At 47.8% G+C, this 22,419-nt stretch overlaps 1 protein-coding gene across 2 annotated transcripts in view; it reads right to left on the reverse strand.

The window, feature by feature from the left end:
- The window catches only part of MAP2K4 (mitogen-activated protein kinase kinase 4), a 48,405-nt gene that overhangs the window by 20,452 nt on the left and 5,534 nt on the right, over positions 1 to 22,419 (reverse strand). Inside the window, exons 2-9 of one of the 2 annotated variants that reach the window (XM_066587257.1) lie at positions 19,332 to 19,364; positions 14,110 to 14,203; positions 12,779 to 12,892; positions 5,841 to 6,015; positions 4,750 to 4,869; positions 4,038 to 4,157; positions 2,623 to 2,674; positions 1,474 to 1,601 (exon numbers count right to left, since the gene is read on the reverse strand). In XM_066587257.1, coding sequence (XP_066443354.1) covers positions 1,474 to 1,601; positions 2,623 to 2,674; positions 4,038 to 4,157; positions 4,750 to 4,869; positions 5,841 to 6,015; positions 12,779 to 12,892; positions 14,110 to 14,203; positions 19,332 to 19,364 — 836 coding nt within the window. The remainder of the gene's footprint in view (positions 1 to 1,473; positions 1,602 to 2,622; positions 2,675 to 4,037; positions 4,158 to 4,749; positions 4,870 to 5,840; positions 6,016 to 12,778; positions 12,893 to 14,109; positions 14,204 to 19,331; positions 19,365 to 22,419) is intronic. The other variant, XM_066587258.1, reaches the window with a different exon arrangement.

Consider the following 22,419-nt stretch of genomic DNA (forward strand, 5'->3'; position numbering starts at 1 on the left):
TTTTAGGCCTCCTAAGGAACTTGTACTTGCGATCGCCTAAATCACTCCTGCAGTATAATGTAATACCATATTACTACATTATGCCACTATGACAGGCAATCAGCCATGCCAGCGCTGGGCCCCAGGCTCCCATGGCAACCGAATGGCACCTAGAGGTCTCATTGCAGGGCCATTTAAGTATTTAGATGTTGTGTTCAATGCTGATCTCAGCCATGAAAGGGAACCCGTCACATTCCAGCGGCACCATAACTTAGGTTATGGTGCTGTTAGGGAAGGCATCAGGGAGGCGGGTAATGCATTTTTGTTTTTTACCTCGCCCGCTCCTTGGATCGCACCTCTTTTCTCTCTGAAGGCTGCATGAAAATCCAACTCTTTTCAGGTTGCTGTACTTACACTCACCCATAGACTTGTATGGAAGAGCGCACACGGCAATCTGAGAAGAGTTGGATATTTGTGTACCGTGTGGACTTCAGAGTGGAACACCATGGGACCCAGGGAGTGTGCGAGTATAAGAAAAACTTCACCTGGCTCCCCATCATCTACCCCAACAGCACTATAAGTTTATAGAGCTGTAGGGGTGCAACAAGTTCCCTTAAGCTTCTAGCTGAGCGCTTGACATTGACCATCTTTGGTCCAACTGAAATGAAAGGAGCAGCAGTAACCATGTGTGGCCAATATCACCCTTATTTCAGGATGCACATAAGCTCAAAAATTTAGATATTGCAGTATATATTAGGAGTGATCAACTGATCTCAAGTTCAAGTCCCCCATTTTAAAAAGTGAAATCCTATTAAATACATAATTGGTATCACCAGGTCTGTAAAAATCTGATATTTTAAGATATCACGCCGTTTATCCCGCATGAAAGGAAGTATAATATACCTAGGAGATGTCCACAGTATGGCCTCATGCCCACGGCACCCCCCGGAGACTCTATACTCACCTGGCTGGACCCGCCGCGAGGGTCTCAGCCAGCAAGCATGCACAGTGCAGCACATTACTCGCCGGGCTATGACGCGTATTCCTGCGACACTTCTGCAGTGCTCACTGCGGAAGTATCATGGGACAGATGGCTTCATTGACTGCAATAGAAGCCGTCCCATGTGATTTTCTGCACAGAATAGAACATGCTGCGATTCTCCTCCGCATGTGCAAAATCGCAGTCTATGGACGGACATTACTGTGGAATTCACAGCGGACGTCTGGGCGCGAATTCCACAGTAATGTCCGTCCGTGGGTATTCGGCCTATGACAGACAATCAAGGCGAGATACAGTGATGCAAAAATGTGTTTTTACTGGAGTGGCCCTGTAAAAATAAATTAAAAATGTGTCTTTAGAAAGAAAAAAAAAAGGAAAATAAAAATAAACTGTAGGTCTTAGAACATGGGCACAACACAAAAAGGGCTTAATAGGACAACATTAATGTAACATGAGCTGCAATCACTTGTTCCCAAAAAGATATTGCCACTTACTGCCATGTATGGCCTGCAGCCTGCATCTCTGGTCTTGGCGATGGAGTCCACCAGCTGTCCACTGATACCAAAGTCACATAATTTAATATTTCCATTTCTGTCCAGAAGAATATTTGAAGGTTTGATATCTGTAATGCAGACAATGGAGGGAGTATCCATTACTACTGGGATATTATATACCCGACTGAAGCACAAAAAAAATGAGGCATCCATTCTAAACAACTGCAAGGTAAAATCCAAAAACACACAGACACTACTACACGTGCAGCGTTATTTGTAATGTTCGCCTGAAACGTTATGCAGAAATTGAAGATCTCGTACAAAAAAACACAGCATTCCATACTAATTTGTCTGATAAAAATAAAGTATATAAATAATCAGGCAGCATTACAGAAGCCCGATGTACCCGTTAAGGGCTTATGTCCACGGGCATACGCGTAAAACGATGCGGATCTGCCGTGGGGTTTTTCACATACACAGCCCATATGCTCTGACGGCAGAGACTGCGTATGGGCTGAGTATGCACAGCACATGTCCGGGAATATGGCGTCACAGACATGTGTCGAATGATTTTTTTCCCAAATTTCCTGCTCTATTCACAGTAGGAGAGAGTATCACAAAACTGCCCTCTTGCAATGCCTGTGCAGGGACAGAGTTTCATACAGAGCCCATAGAAAGGCTGATCATCATACACAGAGAAATAGTATATGCTGTGACTTATCTCTCGTGTATGGATACACTGTGTCCACTAATTGTGTTCATGGAAGAATGAAAGTCCATTGACTCTCATTGCCTCCATGCACACCATAAAAAAAAAGCAAAAAAAAAAAGCGGACCTTAACCCTAAGAGTCAAAGAAGCCCATCGGGGTCCCTTTGTGACATCAGATCCTACGCTTCGATTATTTCCACTTTTTCACCTCCTATGTTAGCGACAAACAATACAATAGAAATACAAAGCCCAAGTACTGTCATGTATGTATGTATGTGGGGACATCACCACTAGATTAGTGAATGCAGGAAGACAATACATTAAATAACATGTAACTCTGGATCAATACAGGATATAAGAGGGGAAAAAAAACACTACAAAAATTTTATCCATTCTGTATCAAAATTCCCCTTAAACTCTATTCACATATCGTTCTCACCTCTGTGAATTATTTTCAGATTTTCTTTTAAGTGGTTTAACGCCTTCACAGTCTGGAAGAGAATGAAAGTCTTACTACATCAATACTCCTAAAAGGATTGTAGGAAATGAAAAAAAATAAAAAAAATCCTTCAGGCAAACGTCATACATTTTTTCCCCCCCATTAGCTTTTTTAACACTTGTAAGGATTGATGCGTTTGAGCTGTGGTGCTGGAGAAAGCGGTTGTGTATACCCTGGACGGTGAGAGTAACAGAGAAGTCCTAAATCATATAAGACCCGACATATCACTGGAGGTCAAGATGACCGCCTCAGGCTCACGGATTTTGCCCATGTAATGTGAGCAGAGTCGCCAGAAAAGTCTATAATGCTTGGACAGATCAGTGGCAAAAAGAAGACCTGACAGCCAAAGAACACGATGGCTGATACTGTCAGAGCCGATACAGGCATGGATATCACACAACTGGAAGACGCAGCGCAAAACCGAAAAACATGGCGGGGGGGGAGCCTTTAGGGTCACCGAGGGTCGTGAACGACTCAACGGCTAACGACAACAACAAGAAAATTCCATGAAATTGCATTGTTTCTAGACTTCTTCAAAATTACATTTGCAACATGCATGTTTTTGCTACCAACCCCCCCCCCCCCCCCCCCCAAAACAAAAAATTTAAATTAAAGATTAGCAAAAAAATCCCCCTAACCAGTCATGGCACTTGGCCATCTCTGGCAATCCCATTGAGACAAATGGAGCAGCAGCGTGACACAGATGAATCATTTCAGACTTCCACGTTCAGCGTGAGCCGTTATCTGTACAATTCCATTGGAAAACAAACTGAAAGCTTTTAAGGTGGAAAAATAACAAGATGAATATAATGTGGTTGCATAAGTGTGAACACCCTCTTACATGTGAGGATGAGGTCGTGCTCAGAATTAGCCATTCCTGCTAAATAATATGCAGCACTCCGCTGCTATCATTTATAGAGGGGGCAGCTGGCGCATGAGCAAACAGAAAGTTTTCAGATGGAACAGAGAAATGGAAACGCTTAAGGCTGGGTTCTCGCAGGGCAGAATCCCGTCGGAAATCTCACCGTTTTGCCGCAGCGAAAAACCGTAAAATCTCCCTTGGGAAAGTGCAGCTCCAAAGCCCGCGAGTTTTGGAGAAGCTTGGCCATTTTAAAAAAATACATGCTGCGGCCAGGGAAATCCAGGCCGCAGTGCCAGCTTCCGACAAATCTCATCCATATGGCTGGCTAACATAGGGATTAGAGGCCGCAGGCGGATTTGCCACAGCGAAATTCCGCATGAAATTTCCGCGGCAAATCCACCCTGGGTGAACCCAGCCTAAAGGGGAAAAAAAATAAAAATAAAATGTATGAAATATATTATATATATATAAAATTTAGATTATTTTTACTCACAGCTAAAGTTATTTTTCCTAAAATCTCTTCTGGTATAACGTCATCTAATGAACTATATACATATTTGTAAAACTTGTCAAACGAGGTAGCCATGAGCTCCATACAGATCCAGCAGTCTCCCTGGGAAGAGAGGAAAAACATTATTTAATCAAGGAGTACCTGCACTTTTAGATGCCTATTCGGAATGAGCTGCCGGATACATATATGAGGAATAACACATCTGTCCATAATAGGACTTGTATCTTGCATTTTTAGCAGCTTTCCCCTCCCTCTGCAAGCTCCATCCCATCAGTTCACCCAGAGCTGGTGGGTGGAGACAAGCTGTTATGTTATTTACACACTTGCTTCTCCACCTCTCTCACACTGCAGCTGCATGGAAAACATTACAGAAAGTACTGATCAGTGCAGCTGTGAATCTAGTAGCTGTTAGACAGTAAAACACTTATTATTAGATGCAGCAGCATCTGTTTCCCTCTGACTTGCTACTCCTCTCTCTCCATTGAATTCTATGCGCAGCATAGAAGAGAGGGTGGAAGGATGAGCCTGATAAATTGAGAAATACATATTTCTCTGACAAGATATACATTTCTTATGTTACCTGTACTATTGATTTATGCAAAGTCAGTTTAAAAAACAAGAGAAAAAAAAAAAAGTAATAAAACAGATTTGGAATACAGTTAAGAAATAAACCCTCGCCCCTTATTGCACTCACCTCTCTGAATAGAGCCCCATAAAACTGAACAATATATGGACAGTCACTGCTTCTCATCACCACATCAAGATCCATTAGAAGTTGTTTTTGTTCCTTCTCATCTACCGTGGATCGAATCCGCTAGGGGAGGGTGAAAGGAAATAAAGACAAAAACGTGTAAATGGGGGTTTCACCAAACATACATTAAAACAGTGACATGACCGTCCTTAGATATGGTACAGAGTGTACAACTCCCAAAGGGGCAAAGGAGAATTCAATTTACATTAAAAGGTATCCAGGACATACAATTTTCCCCCCAAACTGACTCAGCCTGTAGTAACATAACAGAAGACATACTCCCCTCCTCAGCAGCTTGGTCCCCGCTGATCCCAACTTCTGGGACGACAGTAATAACGATGAGTCTCAGGTCATGTGACCAATACAGCGGCACCTGGAAGTGAAGACCAGCTGGGACTGGGCGCTGCATCTTTGTGGGCAGGCGTCAGCTGTCAGACAGCCGGCGCCTGTCATGTACAGAGTGGGATTGGCTCCTGAACCCGCTCCATACAAATATCAAGCACCAAGGATGTAACTCTATGCCCTGGCGTGTCAAGGGGTTAAAGAAAAAAATAAAATAATCCTAGACTCCTGTAGTTTTCACTCTGACTACTAAAACCAATAGACTGACATTTCCTGCTCTGTAGGGATCACTTTTCAGTAGTTCTCTCGTTATATGGAGAACACGATTACATCATGCACAATAGGTGTTGTCACAGCTCACCTCTTCCCCCTCCCTGCACAGTAACCCCTGCACTGGTTAGAGAGCATGTCTAGAAAAATGTCCCATTGAAGATCTCTTGTCTATGGTTTCCTATAGTCCATGTGACTGCTGTGAAGCATTTCTCTAAATGTAATTAGCAATAGCTCAAGCAAGTTGGCCTTTCACATAACAGTGTACAGAAAATGGGATTTAAAAAAAAATAATTTTATATATATATGCAGCAATCTGTATCAGTCAGAATATAGAATATACATCTATTGTTTACTTAAAAGGGAATGTAAAATATCTGAAGAATCAGCTGCAGCAGTCAGCCGCCAGGACAGCGCTCTACCTTGACGGCCATAATTTGTCCGCTAGGATTGTGAATCATCTTGTTGACAGACCCGTAGGCGCCTCTCCCGATCTCCCCCAGATCCTTCAGGTCCTCAGCTGTGAAGTCCCAATGTTGTTCCGGTGAAAGCTTCAATTTTCCTGAAGATTCGATACTGTGTGTTCTCAGTCGCTCGCTGTCCAAAAATGGGGTAAAAGGAAATAATGTTTAGCCATTCTACCCAGCGAAGGATTCCCTGAGCTTAAAAACACAAAACCCACATTTTTATTAAAGGGAATATCCTAACTGCAAGAATGAACAAAGAAATGTCCGTGTCATAAAAGGAGCAGGAATGGTTTTTTTAATTATTAAGAAGACAGATTGAACTATTACACACTATATACAGAAGGTTTTTGTTTTGGGCACTTTTACCGTTTTTCCCCACAGGTTCTCGGCGCTCGCGCAGAGCATTTAGATGGAAAGTCATATCGCTGGCTTCTTGCTCAGCGCTTCACCTTCTACACGCAGCGCTGAGCAGGGAGCGTTTACATTGAATGAGAAGCCAACGATACTGACAAGTGAACGGATAGGGAGATTTTTTTGCATTTCCACTGAACGATTAGCACTCAAAGTCGTTTATATGAACACATTTTGAGTGATAATCGTTACATGTAAATGGCCCATAAAACAAAACAATGGGCAATAATAGAAAAGCCACCTAAAACAATCATTGCACGCAACAATAAGGCCGAATGCAGACGACTGGGTCAGATTCTGACTGCAAGATTCTTGCAGAGGGATGCGACCCGTGCCCCTGCAGTGACCCGTGACTTATCTGTCCGGCGTCTTCACTCTGCGCTGTGGATGTGCCGGTGGTGTACAGACACATGTGCGCAGTGCAGAGCCGTGGCACCACTGAAATAGGGCGCGCTGCGATTTCCACCCCCCAAGCGGAATATCGCAATTGATTTCCACTCGTGGGCATGGGAATGCATTTTTCAATGCATGTTCCATGGGCTGTATGTGCTGCGGGACCCGGAGCTCCAGATCCCGCAGGGCAAATACGGCCGTGTGAATAAGGCCTACAACAGACAAATGTGTCCTTGACACTCAAAATTCACCAAAACAAGTATAAATAGGAGTTCTAGAACACAAATACACTGCTGGAAATCACACATCGACCGTTGACTGAAAGATTCAAGTTGATATCTTTACTGATATAAATTGTGAAATTTGTTGAGAACTAAAGGATATATAAAAGGAAACCAAAAATCATCAAGCAGCTGCACGGTGCTGGGTTGGCGGATCTCTCTGGAGCTGCACGGTGCTGGGTTGGCGGATCTCGCTGGAGCTGCACGGTGCTGGGTTGGCGGATCTCGCTGGAGCTGCACGGTGCTGGGTTGGCGGATCTCGCTGGAGCTGCACGGTGCTGGGTTGGCGGATCTCGCTGGAGCTGCACGGTGCTGGGTTGGCGGATCTCGCTGGAGCTGCACGGTGCTGGGTTGGCGGATCTCGCTGGAGCTGCACGGTGCTGGGTTGGCGGATCTCGCTGGAGCTGCACGGTGCTGGGTTGGCGGATCTCGCTGGAGCTGCACGGTGCTGGGTTGGCGGATCTCGCTGGAGCTGCACGGTGCTGGGTTGGCGGCTCTCGCTGGAGCTGCACGGTGCTGGGTTGGCGGCTCTCGCTGGAGCTGCACGGTGCTGGGTTGGCGGCTCTCGCTGGAGCTGCACGGTGCTGGGTTGGCGGCTCTCGCTGGAGCTGCACGGTGCTGGGTTGGCGGCTCTCGCTGGAGCTGCACGGTGCTGGGTTGGCGGCTCTCTCTGGAGCTGCACGGTGCTGGGTTGGCGGCTCTCTCTGGAGCTGCACGGTGCTGGGTTGGCGGCTCTCTCTGGAGCTGCACGGTGCTGGGTTGGCGGCTCTCTCTGGAGCTGCACGGTGCTGGGTTGGCGGCTCTCTCTGGAGCTGCACGGTGCTGGGTTGGCGGCTCTCTCTGGAGCTGCACGGTGCTGGGTTGGCGGCTCTCTCTGGAGCTGCACGGTGCTGGGTTGGCGGCTCTCTCTGGAGCTGCACGGTGCTGGGTTGGCGGCTCTCTCTGGAGCTGCACGGTGCTGGGTTGGCGGCTCTCTCTGGAGCTGCACGGTGCTGGGTTGGCGGCTCTCTCTGGAGCTGCACGGTGCTGGGTTGGCGGCTCTCTCTGGAGCTGCACGGTGCTGGGTTGGCGGCTCTCTCTGGAGCTGCACGGTGCTGGGTTGGCGGCTCTCGCTGGAGCTGCACGGTGCTGGGTTGGCGGCTCTCGCTGGAGCTGCACGGTGCTGGGTTGGCGGATCTCGCTGGAGCTGCACGGTGCTGGGTTGGCGGATCTCGCTGGAGCTGCACGGTGCTGGGTTGGCGGATCTCGCTGGAGCTGCACGGTGCTGGGTTGGCGGATCTCGCTGGAGCTGCACGGTGCTGGGTTGGCGGATCTCGCTGGAGCTGCACGGTGCTGGGTTGGCGGATCTCGCTGGAGCTGCACGGTGCTGGGTTGGCGGATCTCGCTGGAGCTGCACGGTGCTGGGTTGGCGGATCTCGCTGGAGCTGCACGGTGCTGGGTTGGCGGATCTCGCTGGAGCTGCACGGTGCTGGGTTGGCGGATCTCGCTGGAGCTGCACGGTGCTGGGTTGGCGGATCTCGCTGGAGCTGCACGGTGCTGGGTTGGCGGATCTCGCTGGAGCTGCACGGTGCTGGGTTGGCGGATCTCGCTGGAGCTGCACGGTGCTGGGTTGGCGGATCTCGCTGGAGCTGCACGGTGCTGGGTTGGCGGATCTCGCTGGAGCTGCACGGTGCTGGGTTGGCGGATCTCGCTGGAGCTGCACGGTGCTGGGTTGGCGGATCTCGCTGGAGCTGCACGGTGCTGGGTTGGCGGATCTCGCTGGAGCTGCACGGTGCTGGGTTGGCGGATCTCGCTGGAGCTGCACGGTGCTGGGTTGGCGGATCTCGCTGGAGCTGCACGGTGCTGGGTTGGCGGATCTCGCTGGAGCTGCACGGTGCTGGGTTGGCGGATCTCGCTGGAGCTGCACGGTGCTGGGTTGGCGGATCTCGCTGGAGCTGCACGGTGCTGGGTTGGCGGATCTCGCTGGAGCTGCACGGTGCTGGGTTGGCGGATCTCGCTGGAGCTGCACGGTGCTGGGTTGGCGGATCTCGCTGGAGCTGCACGGTGCTGGGTTGGCGGATCTCGCTGGAGCTGCACGGTGCTGGGTTGGCGGATCTCGCTGGAGCTGCACGGTGCTGGGTTGGCGGATCTCGCTGGAGCTGCACGGTGCTGGGTTGGCGGATCTCGCTGGAGCTGCACGGTGCTGGGTTGGCGGATCTCTCTGGAGCTGCACGGTGCTGGGTTGGCGGATCTCTCTGGAGCTGCACGGTGCTGGGTTGGCGGATCTCTCTGGAGCTGCACGGTGCTGGGTTGGCGGATCTCTCTGGAGCTGCACGGTGCTGGGTTGGCGGATCTCTCTGGAGCTGCACGGTGCTGGGTTGGCGGATCTCTCTGGAGCTGCACGGTGCTGGGTTGGCGGATCTCTCTGGAGCTGCACGGTGCTGGGTTGGCGGATCTCTCTGGAGCTGCACGGTGCTGGGTTGTGAGCACAGGTCCCACTACAGGATATCAACCCTCAGAAACCTGCAAACCAGTAGGCCATTTGAGGTCAGTTTGTAGGGCTCTGGCAGGCGGGTCCTGTTCCTCCTCACACAAAGGAGCGGGCACCAGTCCCAATCCTGGGGTGATGCCCTTCTACAGCCCTGTCTAGCAATCCCTGCTGGACGGCACATATGGATGTGCCATCCCGGAGGAACAGGGCTACCTGTGCCACCTCATGGGGCTGCAGATTCCACCTCATGCTACCAGTAGTGACAAAACACTAGCAAAATGCTAAAATAGAGAAAAATCAGGAAGGAAGGATAAGAAGAGCTATTTTCTATGTCCATCATCTGTGAAACCATTCCCTTGTGGGGGTGTCTTGCTGTGGTCTCTCCGCTGCCTCCGTTATCACCTTTATGTGCATCAAAGCAGGAGGAATTCATTCACCATCGCTTAGGTTGCTATTACAGTTAATGCTCAATAAATGGTGCCAATTGCTGGGCTTCTCCTGCACTTGCAATTCAGCCTGGCAATTGTCGGGAAAACTCAAGTGTTAGGCTGCAGTCACACGGGGCGTAAATCCCGCGGAATGACCGCAGCGGGACCGCACTGAAATTCCACAAGATTTCCGCGGCAGAAAGGCGCCCTCCAGCCCAGGTTATGAAGCGGTCTTGCTGCCTGTATTCTACTGCGGCTATCTCTCCCCATAGAGAGCCTGCAGCGGAAACTGCGATAAAATTGACATGCTGCGGCTTTGAATTCCGAGTGGCATGTCAGCTTCAGTGCGGCTTGGCCACAACGGCTTCCTCACAGCGTGTGGACGAGATTTTTTTGTAAATCTCGTCCACTTTGCAGCTTAGGCTCGGGTTTAAGATCGCGGCGGACATTCCACCCCATGTGAACCCAGGTTACCTTCACACAAGTGATAAAAACACGCAAGATTTATGTGCTGTGAGATGCACAAATATCAACCCCATGCTGTTGAGTGGGGCTAAACACATCAGCGATGTTTTTCTCAATAGGACTAGGATGCCTGAGACATCGCATTGCACTGTCCATTGTTTTCAATGGGGCCAGTGGCAACAGCACACCGTGTGCTAGGTGGATGTGATGCGATGTGTCCTACTGAAAACAATGGGAGCAGCTCTGAGAACCTCCGCCGCGGCTGACCGCAGCATTGGAGGTTCTCTTCATCAGCGAAGTGATGAGAGGCTGTGATAGCAGCCCCTAGTCAGATCTCCAGATGACAAACAAAATGGTTGCCAACGTGATCAGGATTTTGCAAAAAGGTGAGAATTTGTCATTTTTGCCGCCGCTTGCCACTAGCGCTGCAGCCACTGCACACTGCAGACCCACCGCCTCACTAAAAGCTGCCCACCTGTAACCACAGAATTGGTCTCCTGTGAGCCTTGGCTACCTACAAATCCGATCCGCGCCGACTCGTTAACACCGTAGGTCCGCTCCTGCGTGCCATTACTGAAGCAGAATGAGCCTGCACTCAGCTGGTGTGCGAGATTAAGGCTGCGATCACACGGGACGGAAATCTCGTGGAATGACCGCAGCGGGTCTGCACGTATTCTGCTGCGGCCATCTCTCCCCATAGAGAGGAGAGATACAACAACGAAAACAGCGATACAATTGGCATGCCGGAGCTTTAAATTCCTCGCAGCATCTCAATTTCAGCAGCGTGGCTTGGCCGCAACGTCTTCTCCGCAGAGTGTGGACGAGATTTTTGCAAATCTCGTCCACTTTGCTGGTTAGGCTCAGGCTTCAAATTGCCAGCAGAATTAAAATATAAGCCCTACCCCAAAAAATAAGCCCTAGCTGCAGGGGTAAAAAAAAGGATACAATCGCCTAGAAGCGCTGCCAAGCACTGCTGCAGCTTCCTCCTTGTCCTCGGCACTGTTGTTCATCTCTTCTGGCCAGGGATTGAAAAATCCCCGCATCCTGGAAGAACTGCCTCTGATTGGCTAAGCGTCAGCCAATCAGAGACAGCACTTCCAGGAGGCGTGATTTTTTTCAATTCCCGGCCAGAAGAGATGAAGAAGAACAGTGTCGGGGACTGGGAGGAAGCTGCAGCGGCACCTGACAGAGTTTCTAAGGTGATGTACATTTTTTTTTGCCCTGCAGCTAGGGCTTAGCACCGCACAAAGGTTGCACTGCAGGAAAAACGCGTTTGATGCAACAGAGAGGAATGCTCCATAGGGAAACATGGGCTACAAAACCCCACAAGTCGTGTGCCCATCGTGAATCCGGGATGTTTTGGACTAGCAATGTTGCATGCTACAAAACATCGCTAATGTGAAGGAACCCATAGGATAGCATGGGCTTCACATATATGTGATTTGTAGCATTGTTGCAACGTGAGAAAAATCACACGACTTTGTTGCCCGCGTGAAAGAGGCTTAAAGGGGTAGATACCTATGAATGAGCAGCGGGACCACTGCATGTCATTACACAGTGTGGGGATGGGGTGTACCGCTGGATGCGATTATAAAGAGATGAGTTGCGTATGGGCTGAGGGTATATCCACGACCATGGAGCACACTAAGCTCCATGTTGCGGATATCTGCCCCAAAATACAACCTGCTGTGTTCTGTTTTATGCGAGTGCATTACGTAATTCCGACCTGCTAATGTGAGCAGATTTGTGTAATCCAATGCATTTGATTGATTCGCATATTACCGCAGATCAAACACATGCAGTATCTGCAATTTCTATCCGGTCATGAGCGACTGGCCTAACTGTTAGATCTCTACCTTTTTAATCACATGATCGAGCACCGTTCAACAAGGTCTCCGGTCACTGCTTCAGGCTATCGGCTACCTTTGGTAGCAAGGAGATTTAACATTTTTAGGGCCCCGTCCCGACTCCTGCGCATGTGTTCAGCATTTTGCCAGGCGGGCGAATGCGCAGGACCCGGGGAAGGTCCGTGGAGGAGGATCATGACGGGGTTCAAATGCGGAGGTCTCCGGTAAGTAGTTTCATCTCCTCTCTCCGATCCCATCAGTGAGGGAAGATGAAACTTCAACTTTTTTTTTTACTTTTACGCTGTCACAATTATCCACGTGACCGAGGACTGACAACCGCAGCCCTCAGTTACTGCTCCAGGCTCTCTGCTACCTTTAGTAACCAGGAGCAAGGAGACTTTAAATTTCCAGGGCCCTCTCCAGCTTCTGCGCTTTTGTCCACCATTTTGCTGACAGGCGCATGCGCTAGGGTAAGGTTCGCGGATAAATCCGGGGGCCTTAGGTATGTAATTTCATCTCCCCTCACGTTATCCATTGGGAGCTGTCACCTGCACAGACCCCCCCCCCCCCCCCAAAAAAAAAAGCATGAGAAACTTACAGTCTGTTTTTCGTGGCCTGCTCATTGGAGCTGTACTGCTTCCCACTTGCCAGACGCACTTCTTGTTTTTGGTAGGTGGTCTCGAAGTTCCTCATCACATCTGTTTTCTGCATCCTTAGAAGGCGAGCAGAGACACAAGGGAAGGAAGTTACACAGGCCCTCTGCGTATTGGCGGCACCATCTGCAGATCACTACCCAGTACCCTAAAGGCGCTAAATGTAATCCACGTAAGGTCACTTACTACTAATTATATGGTGGGGTAAAAAGTCATCCTAACACCTGTGCGAGCGCCAATGTCACCGCTAAGGTAGTTAGTGCTCATGCGGAGCGCTTAGACCGACACCTCACCGCTAGATCGCCGGCTTCTCACTCAGCGCTTCACCTCCTATGTGAAGTGCTGAGCGTTTACATGGAATGACAAGCCACGATTCAGGGATGGTTTTATGCTGACTGAAAGCTATAGGACTCATGTCCACGGGTGGATTTTTGCTGCAGAATAACCCCCCATAGCATGCTATGGAAAAATGATTTTTCATGCACATGAGTGGAAACCAATTGCAGTTTCCGCTCACGGATGAAAACTAAGAAAAGAAAAATCGCAGTATGCTCCATTTTACTGCAATTCCCGCACAGACGGCTTGCATTGCAGTGAATAGAAGCCGCCCGATCCACGGCCTAGTCACAATTTACAAAGGAATACTCACCTAGCTGGTGCCGTCAGGGCCCCCACCGCTGCTCTCCAGAACTATGTGCAGGCTGTCAAGCCCGACAAAGCATCTATTGCTAGTGACGGGGATTGAAATTCCCACCTCCTAGCGGGAGATTGCTCTGATTGGCAGAGCCGGTACTCCGGTACTCCTGACCCAATAGGAGCCAGTGCTGGATGCACCAATCACAGCCATTCAATGAATGGTTCTGATTGGTGCATCCAGTGCTGGCTGTGATTGGCTGAGCTTGCTGACACTCAGCCAATTACAGCAATCTCTTGCTAGAGGTAGGGTCTTCAAATCCTGTCACTAGCAAAAGATTCGCTGTCGGCCATGACAAGTGCTGGGAGCTCTGGAGCCCAGCATCTTTGCCAAAACATTGTCAAAAACGTCAGCACTGCTGAAACTGCAGTAATTGCAGCGTTGAAAAAGGCTGCATCTCTGCAAAGGCCCATGTGAGGGAGGCCTGAGGGCGTCTTCACATTCGGTCCGTGAATAGGCAAAGTATTCACGGATCCCAACATGCCGTTTCCCTGCGTTTTGTTGCCCATCAGTAGTCTTTTTACTCGTATAATTGTATACCATTTGTGCCAAATGTGACTTCTTGGTCTGTAATATACTTACAAGTGTGCAGGCTGAATTGTGGGGTTCAACGTGAACTTCGCAGTGGACTTGAAAGCTGGATTGGCAAAATTTAACTTCAGTGCTTTGCGTTTACCTGAAGGGTGATAAAACCATTAACCGCGGGTAACATGATACTGATGCCCCCCAATACAGACGGGTCACTTAGAATACATTTATAAGGCTACCACCTTACTAACGGGCGTGGCATTGAGCATGGCACACGACGCAGGAATAGCCTTGTCACATTGTCACCAGTGAGACGACACGAATAATGCTGGAGGTCTTACTGTCAGCCCCCTGACAATGCCAGCAGGACCAGAGGCGCTGCCCCGCTCTGATGGATGCAGGTTTGTCATCCCTAGACCTGCGACACATTCTCCAGGAGAGTCATGGCAGCAGCAAAGCAGGGGAAGGAGTACTCCTCCGACCGCCCCACCACAATGCAGTCACATAGCGCATCAATTATTGATCAGGTGGGGGGGAAATGACACATACAGCGGCAAGACAAGAGCGGTGGGATGAAGGGGACCTTCAGATTATGGAGCAAAGGAAGAAAAATTATATGTACACTGGAATTGTGAGGGGAAAAATTATATATAAGAGATGAAAAAAATAAATAAAAAAAAGTTTAAAAATTAAATAATATCTTGGAAAAGAAAAAAAAAATCCACACTGTCTAGAAAGGAGGTCTTATTCCACACCACCTCAAACAGAAAAGCTAAATATATTAGCAATCACTATTAACTTCACAGACAGCCCTGCTGCTCACCCATTAACAGACAGTTCAATGGCGGCGATGCCAGGAGGGCTCATTCATTTGGTTTTTAGTGGAGGCAGTCCACACATAAGAGCCCTTTCACACGATCGCCGTTTTCACGCACTATTTCGTGAACGGGCTACTTCCAGCCACTTCAATCCTGTTCACACGATCCAAGGTGCGGGCTGTGTGCTTGTAAGCCCATGGAAAGCACGCAGCAGAGCCGGACATGTCCCATCTGTGCCCGCACCTCGGAGCCGGCATGCCAGTTTGCACTCGCATGTGCCATCTTATGCAGGTGCGAGCCTTTTGCGCGTCTAAAATTCCTTCGTGTGAACACTGCTATAGGAAGCCATTGGTTCTATAAAGACGCAATCTTTTCACGCACCGCTAATGCGCACAGAACGCGCTCGTGTGAAAGAGTCCTAAGAATGAACCGGATTGCTGTATCCATTTACCAGCTTTAGGCCACTCGCACACAGGCGGTTTGTACAGCATTTAGAGCGGCATTTCAAACGCCGCAAAACACTTCCGGTGATTTCAATGGGGCCTCTCAGACGAGCCTTAGGAACGCCACGATTTCTGAACGCTGTCTGCTCTATTTTAGTGCGTTTCATCGATTTCTAACAGACCTCATCCCCGATTGAAATGATGGGGTGCGTTGAAAAACGCTGTCAAATGCGTTTGAAAAGCACGTTCAAATAGGCAGCGCTTTTACAGACACCTGTCAAGTTTACGCATGCCACACACAGCATAGAAGCCATTAATTTCAATAGGTTTATTCTCCTTTCCCAATTTTACGCACGCAAAAATAAATAAAATAGGACATCCTCTATTTTTCTGCGCAGCAAAGGTCCTCAGAGGTCTGTGGAAGGTGCGAAAATGCACTCAATACACTGCGCAATTCTGTTGGAAAAGAACTCAGACTAAATTGCCATATAAAACAGAGAGGGTTGCAGGCGCATCGGAGCAGGACCTGCGTGCGCAAAAGTGCATTAGAGTACGCCAATATGTGCGCAAATCAACCTCATTCATACTGCAAATACACCGCGCTGAAGCATGCACATCCGCACATCCGCTTGTGTGAAAATCACAGCAAACAGATGAAAAGGCTGCAGATTTAAGTCCACACCATGAATTATTTCATCGCTGCTATATTAGTCTATCTGAGGCTACAGTCACACAGAGGAGCGCGATATCGCTCTGGTCAGTGTGCGTTATACCCGCACATGTCAGGCGCTCATGTAAAAACGCCTCGCTTCTGTGAAATACCCTTTTTTACGCGCAATAGAGGATCACAAGTGTTTCCCAGTTATTTCAATGGGACAACGTATCGCACGGGTTTTGCGCATCCCGTGTGCATGTAGGCCAAGAGGGAGGACAGTTGTAGATATATTTTTAATACTCTGACTAAAGGCCCATTTACACGTAACGATTATCGCTCAAAATTCGTGCAAATGACCAAAACCGAGTGATAATCTTTACATGTAAAAGCGGGCATCCTGCAGTTTTCACTTGAACAATTATTTTAAGGTAACTTAAAATCCATCTTTCAGCTATCAGGAGATAAAGTATCTCTCAATAGACACAAGTTGTTATCTCCATGGGAATCGGCTGATAACATTGTAATCTGCTGTCAGCCGAGTAGAGAACAATGCTGGGCTCTGCAAACAGCTCCTGGAGGCCCTTTTACATGCAAATGAGGATGATAAAGTGTTAATAACCATTAACACTTTATGCAAATAGATCGAAAAATCTTTCAATCTTTCACACCTTTGAAAGATTATCTTTGCATCTTTTATAATGGCACATGACAAACACAGCAAATCCACCCCTACTGCAAGTTTCAGATGTAACACTCTGCTGACAGCAATGTAAAGATACAAAGTAAACTAACAGTCCACATTATGCTTTTTTACATTTACACATTTTAAGGACACTGGAAGAAACCCCATCAAGGGTTGTTTAGTACATCGGGCAATTAAAGGGGTCATTCGACTACACCACTTGTGGCTATGTGAACGTGAATGGAGTGGCAGTCACATGTGCGCGCTGCTGCTCATTCATCTCTTTAGGACTATTAAAAACCCTGATCAATTCCCCCATCCAGTCCAATGAACCAAGACTCAACTGATAATGAGTGTAATGCGTTTAAAAAAAAAAAAAAAATGATAAAAGCAGCAATCCACAAAGCTTTATCAACATCAGACGTCTCAATTTGGGAAAGTTTTTTTTATTTTACCTAAAATAACAGACTACCACAGGGCTAAAAAGCAAGGAATTAGTGACTTAATAAACAGCTTCTGTCTAGACCGCAGTGTGAACATGACCAGTTGTGCTTTACTCCTCTTGTAGCAGTCTTGGGTCACCAGTCACAGCCAAAGCTGCATTTACTCAGCTAGTTTTTTTGGTAGCAAAATCTCGACTCACGGCTAGTTCAGTCCTAATGCATTGTTAGATGGATTGTTTATGGTTGGGTTCACACAGGCGGAGATGCTGCAGAATTTACGGAATTTTGAAAATCTTGTCCACAGGCTGCGGTAACAACGCGCACAAAACCAGTGCGGAAATAGACAGTCGGTGCAGAATTCAGTATTGCTGCATGTCAATTTTATCGTCGCTTCCGCTGCAGAATTCACCTCTCCTCAATAAGGGAGAGAACTCCGCACAGAAATACGTGATAAAACCCGATTAAAAACTGCACCAAATGATGCGGGTTTTGAGGCAGACCTTCTGCTGCAGAACGCCAGCTACGGACATTCCGCTGCAAATCAGCCCCGTGTGGACCCAACCTATAAATCCAGCTCTGTGCAGTTGTGGAGACATAAAAGGAATGCCCAAAATACAACACTATTCTGAAGGCAGCTCTAGATCTTATGAATGCATAATACTTAAAGGGGTTGTCCAGTTGTAAGCTATTGGTGGCCTACCCTCAGGATAACGCATTAATAGTAGATTGGGCAATGAACCCCAGCCATTGACCTCCACAAATCAGCTATTCTTCATGCAGGCATGCTTGTGCAGGGAGCCGATTTCTACAGGGAGCAGACAGCTCTGTTCTTACTGTAGTGGCTGGGTTTGGTATTGCATGTCTGCCCACTACAGTCAGAACGGAGCTGTCTGCTTCCTGCAGCATTCAGTTAAGTACATGAGTGATCCACAGGGGTCCTGGGCAATATACTATTAATGACCTAGCCTGAGGAAAGACCATTAATAGTTTACAACCAGAAAAACCCATTTAAGAGGGGGAAAAAAGCTGCAAAATTAAGATATTCTATATCATCTATAAAAGTAGAGCTATACATTACATACAGGTTATCGCCCCTCCCCCACAAAAATAAATAATATATTTCAGACATCAGAAAAACAGTGAAACCCATCCATCAGTAAATAGTTGCTTTTCGTGTGTCTAGCATACACAAACATAAAGGATTGCTGCTTTGGCATAAATGTCAGGGTCATGCACCATAAAAATGTGAATATGTCAAATCTAGTCCCTCTAACCAGCAAACATCCCAATGCCCTCCAGCTGTTGAATCCGAGCATGCTGGCAGCTGTAGTTCAGCAGAGAACGTGCATTGGTATCACTATGTAACGGGATGTCTCAGTGGAGACTCCAAGGTTAATTACATTTATACCATCAGTAGAGCACAGATAAGACTGGCTAGAAAAGGACCGCTTTAACATACATGGATGTCTGCTTATGGTGAGCCTCTTTATTTAAAGTGAACCCATCACCATCATGCTTTGAAACATGTTGTGCAGAACATGATACGATTAATATGCTATACTGAACAAGCGGACAGATCTGCGATAGTAAAAAGGAAAACAAAACAACACTTAAAGATATTACAATCAGTTGTAAATGTAAATATTTTATTGAGAAGAGCCTGGCAAGTCCTCATCAGCAGGGCTGGCTGCATAGCTGGCAGCAGTAAGCTCACCCACATCTTTTCCTACTCACCTCCGTTCTCCCATATGAGGCACAGTGCTTGGAATGTATGAAGTAGACGATCTCCATCACTCCAAGGGAGACATTAGACTTGATTGACAGCGAGACTGCCCATTTGGCACATTACTACAGTGCTGGCAGCAAAATCTAAGAAGAGCCTGTACGAGGCAACAGGGGTGAGCAAAAAGAAAAGGAAACTTTGCTGAAGTCAGCAGAGTCAGGGAGGGCACAGCTATACATCCGGCCCCACTGACAAGGGTTCTGTTTAATTGGATCTTATTTCAAAAAAATTAAAAAAAAGGGAGATAATCTGTTAAGTTACCAATTTTTAACATCAACGAGTTTACTAAAATATATTTAACATTACACTAAAAGAGAATTTAATGTATTTCACGTGTGGCAGACAGGTTCACTTTAAAGAGCGGTTAGTTGGAGCGACAGTGGATACATTCCCAATACCAAGATGGAGGTGACAGGTACCACAATGCCAGAAAAAGAAAAATCACATCTTACTTTGTGCATTGTCACAGAAGTTTATCTGAAGGCCTAAAGTAGAAAACACAAATTCTTGTTCATTAGCTGCAATATCATCACAAATACACCAGCAAAGTGATTACTAAATGAGATATTACAATTGGGTAAAATCTAACACCATATACATACAGAGCTCTATGTAGTTTGAAGGAAAAAAAACAAACAGGCATGTGAAGGGTCAAAGTACGCAGATGTCACTCCAAAAATAAAAAGAAACGAGCAAGCACCTAATCCTCCCTACTAGTGGATCGCCTCCACATTGCATATTTATGTGGCTTTGGCTACAGCAAACTACAGACAGGTATAAAGCTACCAGATCAGTGCACACAGCAGGTTAAAAGAGGCAGAGACAGTGTACACTGACTGCAGGTCTGAGAGCAGTGAGCAGGCTGGAGCTGAGGGCAGTGAGCAGGCTGGAGCTGAGGGCAGTGAGCAGGCTGGAGCTGAGGGCAGGGTGGCAGGTGCCCCCTAGGCTGGACCCACAGCGGTTGTTTGCAGATACTTCCATCTGTCGGCATCCCATCTTGCGCTGCAGCACAGGTCAGAATGTCTGGCGGCCCCGATTCAGGCAGTCGATCAGAGCCCGACAGTGGGACATACAGCACGGGGCATCCATATGCAGGACATGCGATAGCATCACTTTAACGCGCGGCCTGTGTTGGAACAGAAGGGGACTGTGCACCACATATTTAGGAGAGTATAGCTTTATTTATTTGTTGGCATTTGGGGCACTATTACTACGGAAGAATATTTAGGGAGAGGACATTTTCGGACCACAGTTACTACTAAGGTGCTATTATCACTATTAAAAAGCCACTTGGGGCACAATAACTAATCTGGCACAATTACTATTTGGGGGCACTTGGAAGCACTATTGAAGGGGTATTCCAGCAATGGGGCACTCAAGTTTTAAATTATTGTGGGTCCGACTGCTGGGACCCCCACTGATCACAAGAACAAGGGTCTAATTTGCCCTACTTCCCATCGCTTCTGCATCGGAGTTCCGCCTGGAGTTACATCACTCAGAATGGAGTACATGTACACGGCCACACCATTAATTTCATAGACGCTGATGGAAATAGCCGAGTTACGTGCCATCGGCTATTTCTTATAAGCCCCATTGAAGTTAGTGAAGCAGCAGCGCGCATGTACGGCCAGAAGCCCCTTTCAAGTAACAGAATCGAGGCAAATGGGCTCACCGGTCTCTTGATCGAGGGGGTTCCCAGTAGCCAGCCCTCCACCAGCTAGGTATTAGGTATTCTTGTTACTGGAACTACTTTGCAAAGGTGACTCCAGTGGCCAATCATACTATAGGAGGGAACCAAAGCTGTATTATTACGGTGTGAGAGAAGAGGGGGGAAATATTACAGTGTGGGGCACTATTACTACTTGGAGTACAAAATGAGACACTTCTGCATATTGGGCACAATCTGTTTGGCACTATTATATTTAGGGGCACTATCGTTTTCATGGGTGCTGTCTGTGGTGCTATTATTGGGGGTAATTATAGTTAGGACAATATTATTTCTGAAGTACGGTAATCACGCAGATAGGGCAGTAATACATAATTGGAGTAGCAGCAGAGTTCCTGTGGGTCATGAAAGGGTTACTGGGCTGCTGGAAAAGGAGGACCCAAAGATGTCTTTGTTGCAAACTTTAACAGAGCCAAGTCATGGCTGGAAGAAGTCTTTATGGAGGTCTGGGCCAAGTAGAAAGGATGGGAAAAGTGAACAACTCTAGAGAGGATGTCATCTGCAGGTCAATAAATATAACAGTACTGAAGTCACTTATACGGTCTGTAGAGCTAGCATTTACCACTATTGTTACTGTATGGTGGTAATATTGGTCTGTGTATAACTACTCTGCTTAGGATGTGCCTCTTATGCTGAGAGTTCAAATCAGTAGACCCATGGATAGGGCGGGAAACAAAAATGCGCCTGTAATAGGCTTGTATGAAATTGGCCATATAGTGAAGGAATATAGTTCTTGGTTATGTGTATATCTACCGAGCTCAATTCTGGTACTGTATTTATATTAAGGGCTTGGTGCTGGTACCAGATTTATGTTAGAGAGATAAATGGGTCAAAGGTAGAAGCACAATGCGGCTGGCTGTACACTGCCAAATTACATCCATCCATAGTGGCGATTGGCTGCACAATATTGGCAATAATTAGTGCAGCCGTTGGCTGCAGTGGGCGGGCATTGTTTGGCATTCATGTGGCCATCTGCATGGTGGGTCTCTATTCATGGGCCAGCGCTGTGTGAAAGCCACTCTGCCCCAGAGTGTAAGTGCAAGGGACCGAGCTGCGAGGACAGCCCATCCGCAATTCAGTTGCAGATGAGCCACAGATCAAACGTCTTCCATTGACTTTAATGGAAGCCGTCCGTGTGGAAACCGCACAGAAATGGAGCATGCTGCGATTTGTTTTCCGAACCAAAAAGTCCGCAAATAGAGATGAGCAGTGCCCTTAGCGAGTACCTGCCCACTCGGGAGCAAAGATTCAGCTGCCAGCGGCGGGCGGGGAGCGGTGGGGAGAGCGGGAAGATCTCTCCCCCCCCCCCCCCCCCCCCCCCCCGCAACTCACCGCTCCCCCGCGCCGGCAGCCGAACCTTCTCTGCCGAGCGGGGAGATACTCGCTAAGGGCACTGCTCGATCGAGTAATTGTCCTTAACGAGTATGCTCGCTCATCTCTATCCGCAAACCAAATCCGCATGCTTTAATTCATGTACAGACGACCATGCTTCCCTAGGGGCGGCTTGATTTGTGGATCTTCTGTGCAGGTGACCCACGTGGATTCTGCAAATCGCATACGACCGTGGATATAGGGCCTTACAGTAGTAAAACAAGAATCATTTTAGTAAAGGTATATTACAAGATGGATGAGACTTACAGGCCATTAAAGAAGCAGAAGTTGGCTGAAAAGTTAGGTATGCTTTAAAGCAGTTTGCTTCACTAAGTGAAATATGCAGCCCCCACACCGAGCCAGAAGTGATGATGGGTTCCACTTCTGGGTACCTTCACCTCGGCTTGCTACATTTGATTGCTGAAACCAGAATCTAACCCCGT

Source organism: Eleutherodactylus coqui, chromosome 13, assembly GCF_035609145.1.
Source record: "Eleutherodactylus coqui strain aEleCoq1 chromosome 13, aEleCoq1.hap1, whole genome shotgun sequence".
Classification (NCBI taxonomy): Eukaryota; Metazoa; Chordata; class Amphibia; order Anura; family Eleutherodactylidae; genus Eleutherodactylus; species Eleutherodactylus coqui.